Below are 16119 nucleotides of genomic sequence, written 5' to 3' on the forward strand. Positions count from 1 at the left end.
GGGCAAGTCACTTAAACTGGCTGAGTCTCAACCTCCTCACCTGTACATGGGGTATGGTGATGGTTCCACGAGATCGTGGCTGTAGGGGTGCCAGTGAAGCAACAGTGAGTCAGAAAAACAGCATCCCCCGACCACAGGCGGGGGGGCCCCTACCCACCCCCATTGCATTTTAAACTGAGTCAGACACCAGCTTTATTTTTAGAAAAAAAAAAGAGCAAAGTTTATTGAAATTTCAAGCTACATTTGAAAAATCAAAATCCAAATCCTGGAGACATAACATCAGGATAAGGTGTCGGAAAGTGGAAAGTGTTCACGGCCACAGAACTCCCTAGAGACAAGCTCCCTGAGCACATTACCCAGGCACTGTCGGGTCAAAGCCATTCCCTTGTCCACCCCTTATCCGCAAGAGGACACCTGCAAGCTAGTTGTTCTGCTCACTTGAAAGTTTTCCACAAACATAAAAAAAAAAAAAAAAAGTTTTCGAATGATGATGTGAAGTCCCAGCTGATCTTCTCTCAACCCCATTCTATGTAGTCAGCACCAGTGAATGGTGGGTTTGGCGTTCAAAAGAGGACCTCACACGCCTTCAGGGGACAGACGGGGCAAGGGGTGCAGCAGCAAGGCATTCGGAGGCTGGCCCCCCTCCCTGCCTTTACTCTTTTAGTTTTACTTAACCTAAAGGACAAACTGGATCAACGTGGTGAATGAACACAGTCAGAAGAATTAGCCTTATGAGATAAGGGACCAGTCAGTACTCCCAAAGCTGGTTAGGCCCTTCAACACGTGGGTGTAGGTGTCTTATGTATACGTCGCTACACTAAGATACAGATCTAGCCCTATGGGTATGTATACGCATGTATGGCTATATAGAAAAACGATGCCAACACTAACCAAACAGAACTTTGTAAGCGGTCATCCCAAAGCCGTAATCCCACACTGGGCTGTGCCCAAAGCCATGCATTACACCATGTTAACCAACAGAAGGCTGACTTGGCTCAAACTCTCCCAACCGTGGTCCTGCCTTGGCGAGGCAGGGGAGGAGAGAGAGGTTGCCTCTGCTTAAAACACAAGTGGCTGCTTCATCGGAACAGTCGTTGTCAGGTGAAGCTGTTGAAGATGTCCATGGAAATGGATAAACAGACCCCTTATACTTTCTGGAGCAAACTGGCGGCCCGTCTCAAACTACCTTTCCCCTTTGCCAGCTGCGGCTAAGTTGCCCAGGCCCTGGGAGCACCCCCCCTCCCCCGGGCGCAGTGGCGTTAGAGGCTCACTGGCTTGGGGTGAGGAGGCCCCATGCAACTCAGCCTCCAGAGACCTGCTCTTTGTCAGGGGTCTGTCACTGGAGTGGACCCAGGTGGCCATGTCCTTGGGACATCTCTTGGCACCAGCTATGCTAGGTGTAAAAGTTCTCCACGTGAGATGACGCTTGGGGAGCCAAAAACAAACCGGAAAGAACTAGGTAGAACAAATTTCGTGGCTCTGCCCACCCTGAGGACAGAGCCACTTACACCGCAGAACCACCAGGGGCCTCGGGCGCTTCTGGGGTTTCGGGAGCTGGCTCCTCGGGGCTCAGCCGGGACTGGAACTTCTCCAGCTGCTCTGGGCTCGCCAGGGTCTTCAAGAGAGTGTTCTCACGCTCCAGCTGGGAGTTCTTCTCCACCAGCTCCCGGATCTGCTCCTTCAGGATCTCCACCTCCTCTCTCACAGCATACATCAGATGGTTCTTCACCAGATCCTGCCCCAGAGGAGATCACGACACAGCCATCCGTCAGCCCCGGGGGCCCCTCCGCAGCACCTGCCCCCACGCTGTCCCTCAAGCCACCGTCCTCCAGCTTTCCCTCAGCAGCCCCTCAGCACACCGGCCCCGCGGACCCGGTCCTCCTGCCCCTTCCTCTGAAGCACCTAGACCCTCGCTCGCGAAAGCTGCATGACTGGGGCCACACCTGAGGTGGGAGTCCAGTTTTCAAGTTCAGAGGATTCCCCCCGGCCCGACCCCGCCGCAAGTTTCTAATGACTTTCCAAGCTGGCCACTTGGGAGCCTTCTGGGTGAGACTTGTGCTGGTTGGTGGAGGTCTGCGGTATCCCCACTTCCACATAAGGTCCCGCCGCTGGCCCAGATCCCAGAGAACACCTGCAGTGCATCCCACGCTCTTTGTCTGCTTGACGCATCTTCACCAAGAGAATAAAATGGGCTACTTTCGCATCTCCTCCTCGCCACATGACCCAGCATACTGAACTGCAGCTGTCCTGCAGCCTGGCTCCACAGGACACCGGCCCCGGGATGGCTGCCTCCTCTCTGAATTCGGAAGACTGCACTGGGGACAGGGACCTGTGTCATTAGGCTCCAGGGCACAAGAAAGTGGTTGCTAACTGCTGGATGCCCCAAACCCCTGCAGCCATTCCTGCGGCTCGGTGGAGGAGTATGACCTCTACCTGGTGAGGAGAGGGAGAAGGGGTGGGGTGCTTTGCTTCCTGTTTCCTCCCAACTCCTGACCCCAGCCCAGGCTCTGCAGAGGCACTGCAGTGCAGTTGCATCCAATGAGCTCTGGCCCCTGCCAACTGCGGGATGCAGACAGATGCAAGTATCTGGGCTCCCGGCCCTGCCACGGGGCCCAGGACGGAGCCAGAGGTTGCTGCAAAACCCTGGGGTGGGAGAAGGAGGAGGAAAGGAGAGAGTCCAGCAAGGATGGACTGGAAATGCCCGAAAAGGTGCCCCTCTGATGGGATTCTACTTAAGGCCTCCAAAGGGGGGTAGAAGGCAGGCTGGCAGCTTCCTCAGGCTCTTGGCTAAGGGCTTCTGTACCCACCCCCTCACTCCTACACTGGGTTACATAAGCAGCAGCCGGGTCTGGGGATGGGAATGACGCAGTGATGCCACTCACCATGGCCTGCTCGATCTTGTTGTCTATGGCCACCACGCTGGCTCCAGAGGCACTGCCAAGACACAAAGCATAGCGACCCTGTTACCCACTTGGTTCCAGTCTCAGGACCCGGCAGCTGTGGCCAAAGTCCTCCATCTGCCCCAGCTCTTCCTCTCTCCTGCCCCCCTGACCCAGAGTTCGGGGCACTTTGTCCCCAGGTCCCTCTCTGGCCCCTGCAGGAAGCTTCCCCACCCAGGCTGGCTCCCCGCCGCCGCCACCCAGAGCTCCGCATGGAGCAGCGCGCGGGTCCCCGGGGCGCACGGGCCAGCGTGGCCTGCGCGGCGACATGCAAACAATGGGGGCGCGCGGCCCAGGGAGGCCCCCAGCCGCCGGCTCATTCCGGCGCCGGCCCAGAAGGGCCCGGGCAAACCTACCGGGCTCCGAAGCTAGCTCGGAATTCCTTCTCGGCTCGGAAGCTTCCGGCCTGCTCCCCAGCGGCGCACGGCGCGCGGCCAGCCCGCTGCCCAGCCCTGCCCAGCCCGGCCCCGCCGCCCCTCTGCCTCCGACTGCACCAGCTGGTTCTTACGGCGCCGCGGCCGCAGGGACGCTCGGGCGGCGGATCCCAGCGCGGCGGTGACCCCCCCCTCCCTCCCTGCGTCCCCTCCCCCCGCCCCTTCCCAGGATGCTGCACCGCGGGGAACCGGGACCGGCGGCGCAAGGCTCGCTCGGAGATCCCCGCTTGCAGCCCAGCCCTCGCCGGCGCCCGGGCTCGCGAGCTGTGGCCGGTGGTTACCTGTTATCCAGCTTAACGGAAACCACATCCCCTCCAAGCAGGGAAGAGAAGAAGGAGATGTTGAAATTGTGCAGCTGATAGACCGCCACCTCCATGGGGGTCTGATACATTTCGGTGTTCATGGCTCGGGCTGCCGGGGAGCTCTGGCCGGGCTGCGGGCTGGGTTGGGCGGGCTGGGCGGCCGGCGGCTGCTGGCGCGCTGCACGGGGCTGGGCTCTGCGCGTCCGGCCCTGGGGCTAGGAGGGGGGCGAAGGCTGCCGAGCGGACCCAAAGCCGGGCGGGCGTTCCAGAGTTGAAGGGAAGTGACTGGAGGGGTGTCACCTAGTGTGTCACAAACTCCACGGCCGCCAGTCCAACCCAGAGTCGGAGATATTTCGGCTCCTTCTTCTTTATATAGGAGGAGCCGGCTGCGTCACATGGCGTCAGGGGCCATGCAAATGAGTCCTGTACCGGCTTTGTGGCCCAGTTAAACCACATCCCCTCCCTGAACCTTAGGCGGGGACTGTAAACAGTTCAGCACTTTCTGGTGCCAACTGGCGTCTCCAAAGAGGGCCCTGGAGATCGGTAAAAACCAAACTGGAACTGATTTCTTAGAGAAATGAGAAAGTACAAATGCCATAAGAGGAGGTAGGAAGCGTTCGGTAGAGGGCGGCGCCGGTTTTAAAAGCTCTTCTTCCGATGTCGTCCAGCACGCTCCCCGTGCCTTTGCAATGCTCTCTGCATGCGGCCCTTCCCGGACGCTGGCCTCCCCATCAGGGGCCTCACTCCCTCCCGCCGCCTGCCTTCTCGGCCTCTCTCCTGCACATGGACTTTGTCATCTGCAGGTCCCCTCACCCAGCCAGCCTGTCCCCATCCCCAGCACCTATCCACTCACCTACTACTACGGATGTACACCTGTCCGTGTACTGACATATGCACAGTTGTGTAACATGCCAATCTGTATATGCCAGCGTGCGTGTATGGAGGAGAGAGTGTGCAGGAACTCAGACAAGTGGGGGGACACGTACAAGGCAGCAGCTGGCGGCCAGGTGGGTGGCAGAGGAGGTGGGAAGGAGACAGTAGGAGGAGTGGGCACTGCAGTGACCACAAGATGCTAGCCCTTTCCTCTTTGGTCTCAATACCCGATTCCGCAAAGAAAATACATTCAACATCATCCAGGATCTCATGTCCCTATTTTTAAGAAGCAAGATTTTGTTACTTTCCTGTAAACAGCAAATGACAAAAGGATAAACCAAGGCCAAATTTAAACCATCCCAGGAGAGCACCTGTCCAGCCTTACAGAGGGTTACAGGATACTTCACAAAGAGATTCCAAGTCACAGGGGAAATGAGGTGTTTGTTGCCTACTAAGGGTTACATATATTTCCATCAAAATATTTTTTTCATTCTTTTTAACCTCAAGCTTAAAAAACAACAAAAAGCATCAGAGGCTCGAGGTCCTTTTATCCTGCTCTTTCCTAAGTGAGGCCACCTGGTGGACAGAAGCAGAATTGCAGCCAGATGGAGCAACCTAGACAGAACAAGGGACAGACAGGTGATGCAACTTTGAGTATTATTTACACCAACTCAGGGCCATAAGGAGAACATTGGGTTCCACCACACATACAATAGTTTGGATTAAGTTAGAGCCAGTACCCATGAATCAGTTTGTGATTCAGGCTCTGGTCCAAAGAAATACCCTAGAGCAATCACGCTATTGGAAAAGTACTGGGGCCTCTTATCAGCAAAGAAGGTAATTATTATTTGCTTCAGGATATTTCACCTAACCAGGTGCCTGGCACCAACACCCTGGCCAAGGCCCCAGTTAAGCCCAGTCTGAAGGCCTTAATTTTCTCCAGGCTGCCGGTGCAGCTATGCCACCAAACTGCCAACATTTTTCACTATGATATGGGGCTCTCATTGGATTCTACTGGTGGTGATACGTGTGCGAGGGCCATTCTATGTGCGAAGCGCTGACAAGCAGATCTACCCAAGCAAACCTACTGTACTAGTCCAGGATGGTGATTTTCTTCATTCAGTTTAGCTGGGAGACAGTCCCCATCGCAGGATATCAGGTTATCTTCAGGTCACAAACTCTGAACAAGGTGTTTGCACTACGCTGCATGTAGCAGACGGAACAAAGTGCAGACTATATTTATAGGTCATCAAGAACATTAGCCAAGCCAAAAAAAAAAAAAAACTAAACAACATCTTAAATCGGGAGCTGAATTGATATCGAAATTCCCTGATATATTAATCTGCCCTCTGTGTCACATAGAGCTTTCTTGGTCTGGGAAGTGTCTGAGTTGACCTTTTATTGGCTTGTAAATCTTTCCTAAACTCACCGTTGCTACCTACCCCCAAGATTCCAAGGGAGATGATGAAAAGAAAAAGTGAGAGATAAATAAGCTGAGTTGGCAGGGAAAAAACACCACCAGGAAAACAGGGCATAGGACAGAAGAAAAACCGGCTCCTTCAATGGGGATTCGCTTATATGGAGACAGAGGCATAGAAATCCAGGTAGTTTGGGGAGGGCAAAGAAAAGAGGTGAAGTGTGCTAGCAAGGCTGTGTTTGAATTGTCCCTTAATTATACTTCAATTAGAAATAAGCTCAGTTTGAGACCCACTGACAGTAACTACCATTAACTGAGCATAGGCTATGGGCCAGGCATTGTGTTGGCTGAGTCACAAACCCTGTAGTGTAGGCACTGTCACCCATCATTCTACAGATGAAGAAACCGAAGGTCTGAGAGGCTACCTTGCCCACAGCTAGTACATTAGAGGGCTGGCACTCCAGCCCAGGTCTTCCTGACCTAGAGACCGAGTTTGTTCTTACTACACTTACTGCTGGGGCAGGGTGGAGGTTTGTTGAAGGAGTCAAGGCAGTTGAGGGATGGGTTGGAGGTGCCAGGAAAAGTGGTGAGGAGGAAGAAAGGGTGAGGGCCAGGGGAAGTGCTCCTAGGACGCCAGCGGCATGGGGGACCGGAAGACTATCCCAAGTGTCCAAATGAGCTTTCTAAGAGGGCTTTGCTCAGCTGCATTATTTCAAAAGGCAGCCAAGGAGTCCTCAAAGAAAGCCCTCTCTGTCTAGGAAAGAGGAACTGTGAATCCAACCGGGTGGCTCCCAGAATGGACTACACAGTCCCGGGAGTACAGCAGCCCAGATTAGGTGTGGAGTCTCGGAATAGTAATCACGGCCCAGACAGAGTTCCAGTTGCCAGGGCCCCACTCACTGGCACCCTTAATGAACTGCCCCCTCCGCATTCCTGCTGTGCTCAGCTTTTAGGAGAATGAAACCAACAACAAGAAAGCAAGCTCAGATCAGGAATTTAGTTTAAAAAACAAAACAAGGAGTTCCCGTCGTGGCGCAGTGGTTAACGAATCCGACTAGGAACCATGAGGTTGCGGGTTCGGTCCCTGCCCTTGCTCAGTGGGTTAACAATCCGGCGTTGCCGTGAGCTGTGGTGTAGGTTGCAGACGTGGCTCGGATCCCGTGTTGCTGTGGCTCTGGCGTAGGCCGGTGGCTACAGCTCCGATCCAACCCCTGGCCTGGGAACCTCCATGTGCCGCGGGAGTGGCCCAAGAAATAGCAACAACAACAACAACAACAACAACAGACAAAAGACAAAAGACAAAAAAAAAAAATAAAAAAAATAAAAACAAAACAAAACAAAACAAAACAACTTCAAAATGATGTCCCAGGTTCAGCCCACACTCAGCCAGTTTCCTGTCGCTGCCACATCTTTAGTCCATCAGCCAGGAGTGAGAAGAGCTCACCCCGGAGGTCCCTGATTCCCTGTTTGCAGATAACAACGGCTGGATCCCAGGACCCCAGGGTTTGCTAAAGGAAGACCACTGACCTAAATGTCCCTGTAGAGAGATTTTCAAAGTGCGGGGGTAGGGGAGATAGGGGTGGAGAGTAGTGGGGAGAGGGAGAAATCGGAGGAACCTGAAAGGCTTTCTGCTTAACCGTCGGCACACAGGAAAATTCCTCTGCCCAGAATGGCTGCGCCAGACCTTGCACTGAGCGGAAGCTTGTGCTGTATAAGATGGCCATGATCCCGTCTACCTTTTCAGAATAAACTGCTGCTCCATGAGGCTCTCAGCATCCTTGGGTCCTGGGGAGGCGGCCCCGGGCAGGAAACAGGGGCCTAGGGATTCAGCCCCAACAAGAGCAAACGTTTCCAAACTCCCTTTCTTCCATCCCGGGACTTACCCGGGAGGCTGGACCCAGAGCCACGGCGGCCACAGCGCCCAGCTGATGAGCTGGGTCTTTTGCGCGCTCTCGGTTCTAGCCCTACAGCCAAAGGATGCTGTGATTAAACAGACATGGCTGACTCCTGTCTCAGGGGTGACCTTCCAGATGGAGGGTGGCATGAGGAGGATGGGGCCAAACTCTCGCCATTTCCAGTGGCCCTGAAAACCATCTTGTTCCTTTTGAGCTGGAAGAAGTGTCCTGGCATTGCCATCGGTCTGTTCCACTTCAAAAGCCAGACTCTCTAGGACAAGCACCCTTTCTATTTCGGGTTCCCACGACACAGGGAGACAGAGACTGGGCGGTCTGGGCCGCAGAACCCATGGGCAGGATCTCAGCCCCTGGTGGCGGCAGCGGCGGCGGCAGTGGCTTGGTGGTGGGGGAAGCAGACTCAGAGTGGGTGCGGTAGGCTGGGGGTGGCCAAGACGGAGGGGGGGGACATCTCACTTCCCTTTTTGTCACACTCGAAGCATTGTGTACCACGCCGCCCAAAGGAAACTATTTATAGGCAAGTCTTCCTTATTTTCAACAGGGAATGTTCCACCCCAAGATTCGGCAATGTTGCCGGCAAAACCCAGGGTCTTGTGTCAGGAGAAGCGGAAAAAGACATGCTATGAGAGGTGCGGGACAAGCCGCAAAGCAAATACAGAGTGAGGGGCTGGACAAGGAAATCACAAAGGATTCTGAGGGCAGGAGCATTAGACGAGACGGCTCCTCGACAGGCCTCCCCCCTTACGCCTCCAGCTCGGCCCCTTTCCGCCTGAAGCTCTGTCTCCTCCTAATTACTTACTTGTCCCTTTTCCTGAAGAGGCTCGGGGAATAGGGCGGCTGAAATGCCATCACGGAATCTGTCCCGGCTCCACTCTTCTCTCTTCCCTTGTGGGTTCCACTCCTGTCTATGGTCTCTTACATCGTTACTTTGGCCTCATGGAAAATCCCCAAGGTCCAGAAGGAGGGAAGCGAGAAGGAAAGACGGTGACAGACAAAGTGCCTTGTCCTCTGTGGGTCACGTGAACTGCCCCGTATGGCCAGAGCCCAGAACCCCGACGACTTCGGGGGGCAGAAAAACAGGGAGGAGGATGCAGATGCAGATGCAGATGCAGATGCAGATGCAGAAGGCGGTGGTGGGCTGGGGCGGCGGCGGGGGGGGAGGTGTCTCCTCCCCCCCCCCCGAGGAGAATCGTGGCGGAGAGGGCCCCTCTCTTGGAAAAGCAGCTCTAGCAGCCGATTTGGGCCAGACCCTGGCACCGAATGATGGCAGGAGCAATGAATTGTGCCTTTCAGCTCCCTCCCCGACAGGGTCCCATGTGAGCCTCACAAACAATCTCCCAGTGACACTAGGGATGACAGGCAGAACCAAACCCCATTTGGACAACGCATTCCACCCCACTCACTCCACGCTCAGAGAAGTCAAAGAGGGCTCTTGTCAAATCACCCTGGGCATCCCAACTTCAGTGGCTAGCGACGGGGGCGGGCGGGGGGCGGGGGGAAGACCGTTTGTTCTGGCGTCTCAGCAAGACTGGATGTATTGGCGATGTTATCCAGGAATGCAGTTTAGCTCAGTGGATCTTGAATTTCATGAACCTTGTGTCAATATTTATGCTTGTCTCCCTTCTCCTTTATGCCCTGCAGCTGGGAACATTTACATCCATAATTTTTCTAAGCTCTCTTCTCCTTGTCCACCATCCCCCATTACCTAACTACAAGTACGAAGTAGATATTCCTGACGAGAAGGTCAAATTAACCTCAGGAAATGGAATCCCCTCCTCTCCCCTCCTCTGCACACTCGCCATTATCGTTCAATTCAATCCAATGTTGACTGACCGCCTATTCAAAGTGCAAGGCACATTTCAGGAAAATTAAAAACAAACAAACAAATTCATAATACAGGTCACCAACTGTGCTTCCTTCCAGAATATCCTGGGCCTGTAGCAAACTCAGGTATTTTCCTACGGGTGAGATCTCACTGAACTGTTTACTTCAGGAAAAAGCCTAGGGCTTGGTGGGGGGGTGTGCTTGGGAAGGCAGCTTAGGGTTTGGGAGGGGACCACACCAACCTCCATCACCCCAGGGCATCGCTTCATTCCTCAGAATTGGGGGTGGTTTTGTTTTCACACCCACCCCCCGTGCTTTGGTGCGTGCACATCTAGGCGGAAGTAACACAGCAGTCACGGAGCCTGGAGGTTCTGCAGGACCAAAGGCTCCTCTGACATGATGGCCAACAGTGGTCCCTCACTCTGAGTTGCCAATCCCCTCCTTTTGGGGGGGCAGTCGGTGTTCAGCACAGCCAGGGTGGGGTCACCTCTACCTGCCTAATTCTTGGCTTTCCTTCTTTGGCCAGCTCCTTGCGGTCTTCTCCTTGCTCTATATTGCCCTCAGATAGGCAAATACCCCTCCTCTTCAAGGCCCACCTTCTGCGAATCCTGGCCCATGACAGCCTTCTGGGGGGAGGTGCAGGGGCAGGAAAGGAAGCAGCAAAACACATGGCCGTGTTTGTTGATCTGCACCAGCGCTCCATCAGCTTCTTCAGGTCAGGGAGACACTGGTAGGGCCTCTCCCCAGGGCTTCTGCCCTATGGCGCAGTCTCAAGAGCTGAAATTCCAAGGCTTTTTTTTTTTTTCCCTAGCAGTTGCCCGGGTTACTTGGAGTGGTATGTGAAGGACTCGAGACGATTGGCAATGCTTAGAAGACGAGAGGCAGGAGGATCTTGTTGGGGATGCGAAGCCAGCAGACAAGGGGCCTGTGAAGAGGCCAGGGCCTTGAGGTGGAGCACCTGGCCCCCGTGTGGGCCCCCCGCTATAGAATGAGTGACCTTTGAAGTGGTCCGGGTTCCCTGGGGAACAAAATGACCGTAATAATACTGGCCTCTTCAGGCGCGCAGGGGCTCCTGGGCCAGGATGGGTAAGCATTATGAGCCTCCTGGGCCTTTCACATTGTGTGCCCGAGGCCACTGCTTACCTCACAGCGGAGCTATTCACCATGGGCTCACTTGAGGTGGCTCCTTGATCCTCTGTTGTGGGACTCTGCGACTTGCCAGGAGGGCCTCTGCGATTGCAAAGGGGCCCGTGCATGGGCTCTCCAGCCACCTCCCCCCTCAACCCCCCAGGTTTTCCAGGATGGAAAGAAGGCAGCCCGGCTGGGGTGGGAGCACTAGCAGGACAGGGCAGGGGACACGCTGCTCCCAGAACAGAAAGAGAGGAGAGAAACAAGTCAAGTTCCCCCCCTCCCGGGCACCCCCCCCGCCCCGCCCCCGGCCAGGGGAACAGAGCCAAAGAGCTCAAAGGAGCGCTGGGAGGGGCTAAGGAAGGCCTCCTGCCCGCTTGGAGAACTGCTGACAAGGAAGACACACACCTTATCAGGAAGAACGAGAAGCAGAGAAACACACGCGTATTTATGCAAACACCCTTTCAGCCTCTGACAAAGTCTAATCCAGCGAGCCAGGCAGGCAGAGGGCATCATTCCATCTCCACCTCTGTCTCCGTCTCTTTCAGCTGAGGACAGCGTCCCCATGACCCCAAAGGGGTAGTAAGGCAACAGGAAGGAGCAGGATGGCAGCTCTAGACCCGGCCAGAGTGTCACAAGCCACGGCCTCTGTTCTCCCTGACATCCAGAGCTGGCTGTGTGCTGCGCAGGGGCCATAGGTGACAGGGTCTTGGGGGCAGCTCGGAGTGGCAGTCAGGTGGGTACAGGGGAACCAGCGTACTGCTTCACACCGTATACCGGGCACGGGCAGTGCCCGTGCTGCCAGGTCGACAGTTTTCAAAGCTGTCAATCACATGCTCAAGTGAAAGCGAAATAAAAACACACCCCATTTGTGCACAATCACGCGAATGCCTAAGAAATGATTGCCACAGCCTCCTCACGCGGACAGTTCTGAGGAGATGCTATTTGCGACCGATGACCTGAGAAGTATGATTTGAAGGGCACCGAGGAAAAATTCCTCCCAGGGCAAGCTGTTTGCCTGACTGGACGACTGCAGTGTCTACCAACGTCATCCTCCGAGTCACACCTTTGGGACCTAATGGAATTCTTTACACTTGGAGGAATTAGGAAAGTTTTTTTCTGCCAATGCTAAAGGCCTGGGGAAAGTGTCGCATTCTGCCACTCTCAGTGGTAAACACTTAAATAAGGGTGAACTGAATTTTCGCATGACTTTCAACAGTCATTAGTGGCCGATCAGCATCAGCAGGTGACTAAACACCCAGCAGGTTGACCTCACCGATGGGCTGCGGAGGGGCCTGGATGAGGAGAATACCGCTGTCCTGGGCCCCAGCCCTAGAAAACCTAGTGGAATAAGTCTATGGTTTGGGAAGGGTGCGTTCAGGAGATGTGGATGCAACTCTTGTGGGCCTAGTCCGTGGCACTGCTTCTGGGAACCACTGGCGTATAGGTGACAGCCAAGACAGGGTCTACATGAAGAGCGCCCATCGTGCCAAGGTCACCGCCCCCCGCTACTTTGTAGACTCGCCATGACAGGGTTTGGCATATCCCGGACCCGATGTCTGTTGAGCCATCTCTTGTGCACTCAGGCTCAGCTAGCTCTGTGCCACTCACGCCTGAAAACTGGAGCAGAACTTGAACGAGAGCTGCCATGGGAAGAATAACCGAAACCTGCTCGGATGTATAAATCAACCTTTGGCAAATGTGGCTTCTCAGTTAAGAGGAACAGATTGCTTCTGAGACACTTCACAGCTGTCGCTGGGAACTCGTGGCCTGGGAGGTTGGAGGCGTAGGGGGCGGGCATCAGAGGGCAGGAAAACAGAAGAACCGAGGGGGGTGGGGAGGGAACGGGGAGGGGCTGATTTTTCTCCAAGGGCAGAGTCTGTTCAATTAACCAGCCCTACCTCCCGTCTACAAAAGCCAGCTCTCCTCCAGCCCTGTGGCTGTCACCGGTCAGACACGGATCCATTCCGAGGTTGGCTGGAGGGCTGTGACTCATTCCCCCTCAGGAGCTTTGCTGGGGTTGACGACAAAAGATTTGCCGGGACCTCTGCAAACGGTGGCCATGGCCTGGCCCCGCCATCCTCACTCCTTCCCATGGCTTGTGAGCGTCTCCTGGGCAAAGAGGTGGCCCCTGCGGCTCACTGGTTCCCTTCTCCCAAGGGAGGGCCAAAGGGGAATTTGCTGCTCTCTCTGGTACGCATCCGGCCTGTGTTTTGCTATTTTCTTTTCTTTTTATGTTTAATTTACATGGCCTGCTAGGTTTGGGGCTTAAATAAACAAAGGTTATGCTTCCCCCAAGGCCTGGACTTCCTGGTTGCCTGTCAGCAGCAGAGTGACCCTTTTAACCTCGTCTCTTGCTCCTTGGGACAGGCAGGGATTGAGGTGGGGGTGGAAGGAAAGGTACTTGGGGTCAAAAGCCTGGGAATTCTCAGGGCCAGCCTCAAATACCAGCCCCTCGCCCTTCTCCACACAAATGTGAAGTCCTGAAGCTGCTTTACCAAGCACGGACTTCTTTTAAAGTCTACTGCAAGTCTCTAAGGGGAAAGAGACAGAAAACTCAAGGTATTTGCATCGACTGTTTGAAAAAAATCTATTTACAAATGTCTTTGTACCACCAAGCAAAGACAGAAGAGCCCAGGTCTGGGCGGGCAGAGCCTTGACAGTGAGCGGCCTTCAAGGCCTATAGACTGAGCCGAGCGCAGTGGGCCTGCTCGGGAAAGGCTTCCTGCCAAAGCTCATACACCTTAAAAAATAAGAAGAACACTGGCCCCTGTGTCCTGGGATAGAGCTCTCACGGCAGAGTAACGAATCCTGGTCAACAGTTGTGACATCCTGTTATTTGCTAAAACTAATAATACCATGGAGTTTGTTGACAGAGTTGCAGAAGAGCTAAAGTAAATATGGAAACTGAGGAATGGCCAAGCATAGACAGTTACAAGCTCAGCAGTTGAAAAGAGAAGTCTCAAAGTCTGGCATTTCTGACTCCCCGTTCAGTTCCAATTTGTTGTGTCCAGACTTTCACAAGTCATCAATACAGCCTATGGGGACCAGGTCGTTTGAGGGATTGCTGTTCAAATGGAATCAGCATTAAACTTTTTTTTTTTTTTTTTGCTTTTTTAGGGCCACACCCTTGCACTTGCAGAAACTCCTTGCACGTCTTGGGGCGGCGGGGCCTGAGCACAGTCAGGAGACAATCCAGAGGCATCTGTCGTGTCACCGGCTGATTTCTCTCCAACAATAGGCTGCTGCATTGCTGGGCTTGGCCCATGGACCCGAGTCCTCAGACAGAGAGGAATGACAAGAAGAATTGAGAGGGACTCCTCTAGTGCGTATGCCAGGAGAGGTGCTCCCTGAGAAACGCAGCTCTAGCACCTGTCCTAAATGAACTTAGTCAAGTGGGAGGGAAGCAAAGAGGGCTGGAGGCCAGGGTTCCTTTTCCACCTTAGCCGCCAGCCCCCCGGGGCTGCTTAGAAGGCTTCGAAACCCCCTTATGAGGCCGGCTCCTCATTCATGAGATGGGAATGATGCACCCCCTTCCCAACATATATAACACACAAGCTGTCTACATTTATGGACACCCCAAAGTCTGGAAATGGAGATAATGTTGTATTTTTTTGCAGACTGATGTCCTCGCCAGTACATGTATTCGCCTGTGTTTCTGGACGTGGTGGATATCCTGTAGGTGGCATAGCTGAGTTCTTCCAGAAATAAGAAGGACCACGTGAATGTGCTCTGTTGCATGAGGAAGGACTGTGGTCCCCAAACACCGTTGGCAAAGTGGCTTGCCAAATGAGCCACCCTATCAATGCCATCTCAAAGTCTAGCATTTCTAACTTCCTGTCCAGTTCCAATTTGTTGTGTCCAGGCTTTCACAAGTCTTCGATATTGCCTATGGGGACCAGGTAGTTTGAGGAATCGCTGTTCAAGTGGAATCAGCATTTAATTTTTTTTTTTTTTTTTTGCTTTTTTAGGGCCACACCCGCGGCCTATGGAAGTTCCCAGGCTAGGGGTCGAATCGGAGCTGGAGCTGCCGGCATACCCCACAGCCACAGCAACCCCAGATCTGAGCCACAGATCACGGCAACGCCAGATCCTTAACCAGCTGAAGGAGGCCAGGGATTGAACCCGCATCCTCATGACTCCTGGTCGGGTTTGTTAACCACTGAGCCACGAAGGGAGCTCCCAGCATTTAAAATTTAGTCTCTGGGAGATCCGTGATGGCCGAGCGGTTAAGGACTCAGTGTTGTCACTGCTGTGGTTGGGGTTCGATCCCTGGCCTGGGGAACTTCTGTATGCCGTGGGCACAGCCAAAAGAAAAAAAAACTTACTCTCTTAAAGACCTTAGAAATCCTCCCTTGCACGGAGGACTTGTAATGTGCATAAAGATTTGGCCTCGAGAGCTTCTCCGGTGGCACAAAGAGTCAGTAATCAGCAGGACCTCTAGTCTTTCAAGCACATGGTCTCAAGTGAGCATTGACTGGTTTCCTAGACTGGAGTACAAGCTCTTCAAGGGCAGGGGCATATCTCATTCATCACTGTACCCCCAGAGTCTGGATCAGTGCCGGGGGGACAGTCTCAATGCCATAACCATGTACTTAGTAAGTAAACAGAAGGTTTAGTTGCACATTAGAACTTTGCTAACGGCCCCGCAGGAGAAGAACTATGGGTGAATTCATGAATTTGCCTCCCGTTAACACTTTCATTTGAGGACAATCATTGTTGGAGAGCAACTGCGCAGTTAAAAACACGGAAGACCGGTGAAAATCAAACATACTTGGGAAACCCAACCCAAACAAATTTAATTGAGTAAGTGGCCACTAATGACCTGGAACCGAGGCCCGACCTCTTCAATAAAAGGGATAATTCACCCGTGTGTACATTCCTGGTCCTGCACTAGCACTGGGACTTTGGTCTGTTTCCATCGTTCGCTGGAGGGGCTGGGTCAGTTGGGAACAGGGCACCCACAGGGAGCAGTGGAGGGTGATGAAGCCCGGGAGGAGGGCAGCCAAGTCCCAGCTGGCAGTAACATCAAAGAGGGATTTCAGGCTAGCAAGCCTGATTCTGAGCGAGTGACAGCCCTATAACTGGAACGATGCGGGGGGTGGGGTGCAGATAAAAAAACCCATCCCGTCTAAAAAAACCCTGATGCCCGCCAACATAAAGGAAATTCTCACCATTAATGTCACTCTTGGGTTTGAAGTCTTGAGGATCCCTATTAAAATAAAGTCTTCCTCAGAAGGAGAACTGTGTAGTTTTTCTCAGGGGAGGAACACGATGACCTGCTCAGCA

The 16119-nt window shown here is 53.8% G+C and overlaps 1 protein-coding gene across 6 annotated transcripts in view; it reads right to left on the reverse strand.

Annotated features, from left to right (window-relative positions):
• Positions 1-205: 205 nt before the first annotated feature.
• The window catches only part of TSC22D3 (TSC22 domain family member 3), a 62256-nt gene continuing 46342 nt past the window's right edge, over positions 206-16119 (reverse strand). Inside the window, exons 1-4 of one of the 6 annotated variants that reach the window (XM_047764038.1) lie at positions 3655-3744; positions 2883-2934; positions 1944-2169; positions 206-1735 (exon numbers count right to left, since the gene is read on the reverse strand). In XM_047764038.1, the coding sequence (XP_047619994.1) occupies positions 1505-1735; positions 1944-2096 (384 nt within the window). In that variant the 5' untranslated portion in view covers positions 2097-2169; positions 2883-2934; positions 3655-3744 and the 3' untranslated portion in view covers positions 206-1504. The other 5 variants (XM_047764037.1, XM_047764039.1, XR_007132771.1 and 2 more) reach the window with 5 other exon arrangements.

This window comes from Phacochoerus africanus, chromosome X, assembly GCF_016906955.1.
Source record: "Phacochoerus africanus isolate WHEZ1 chromosome X, ROS_Pafr_v1, whole genome shotgun sequence".
In the NCBI taxonomy this organism is placed as follows: Eukaryota; Metazoa; Chordata; class Mammalia; order Artiodactyla; family Suidae; genus Phacochoerus; species Phacochoerus africanus.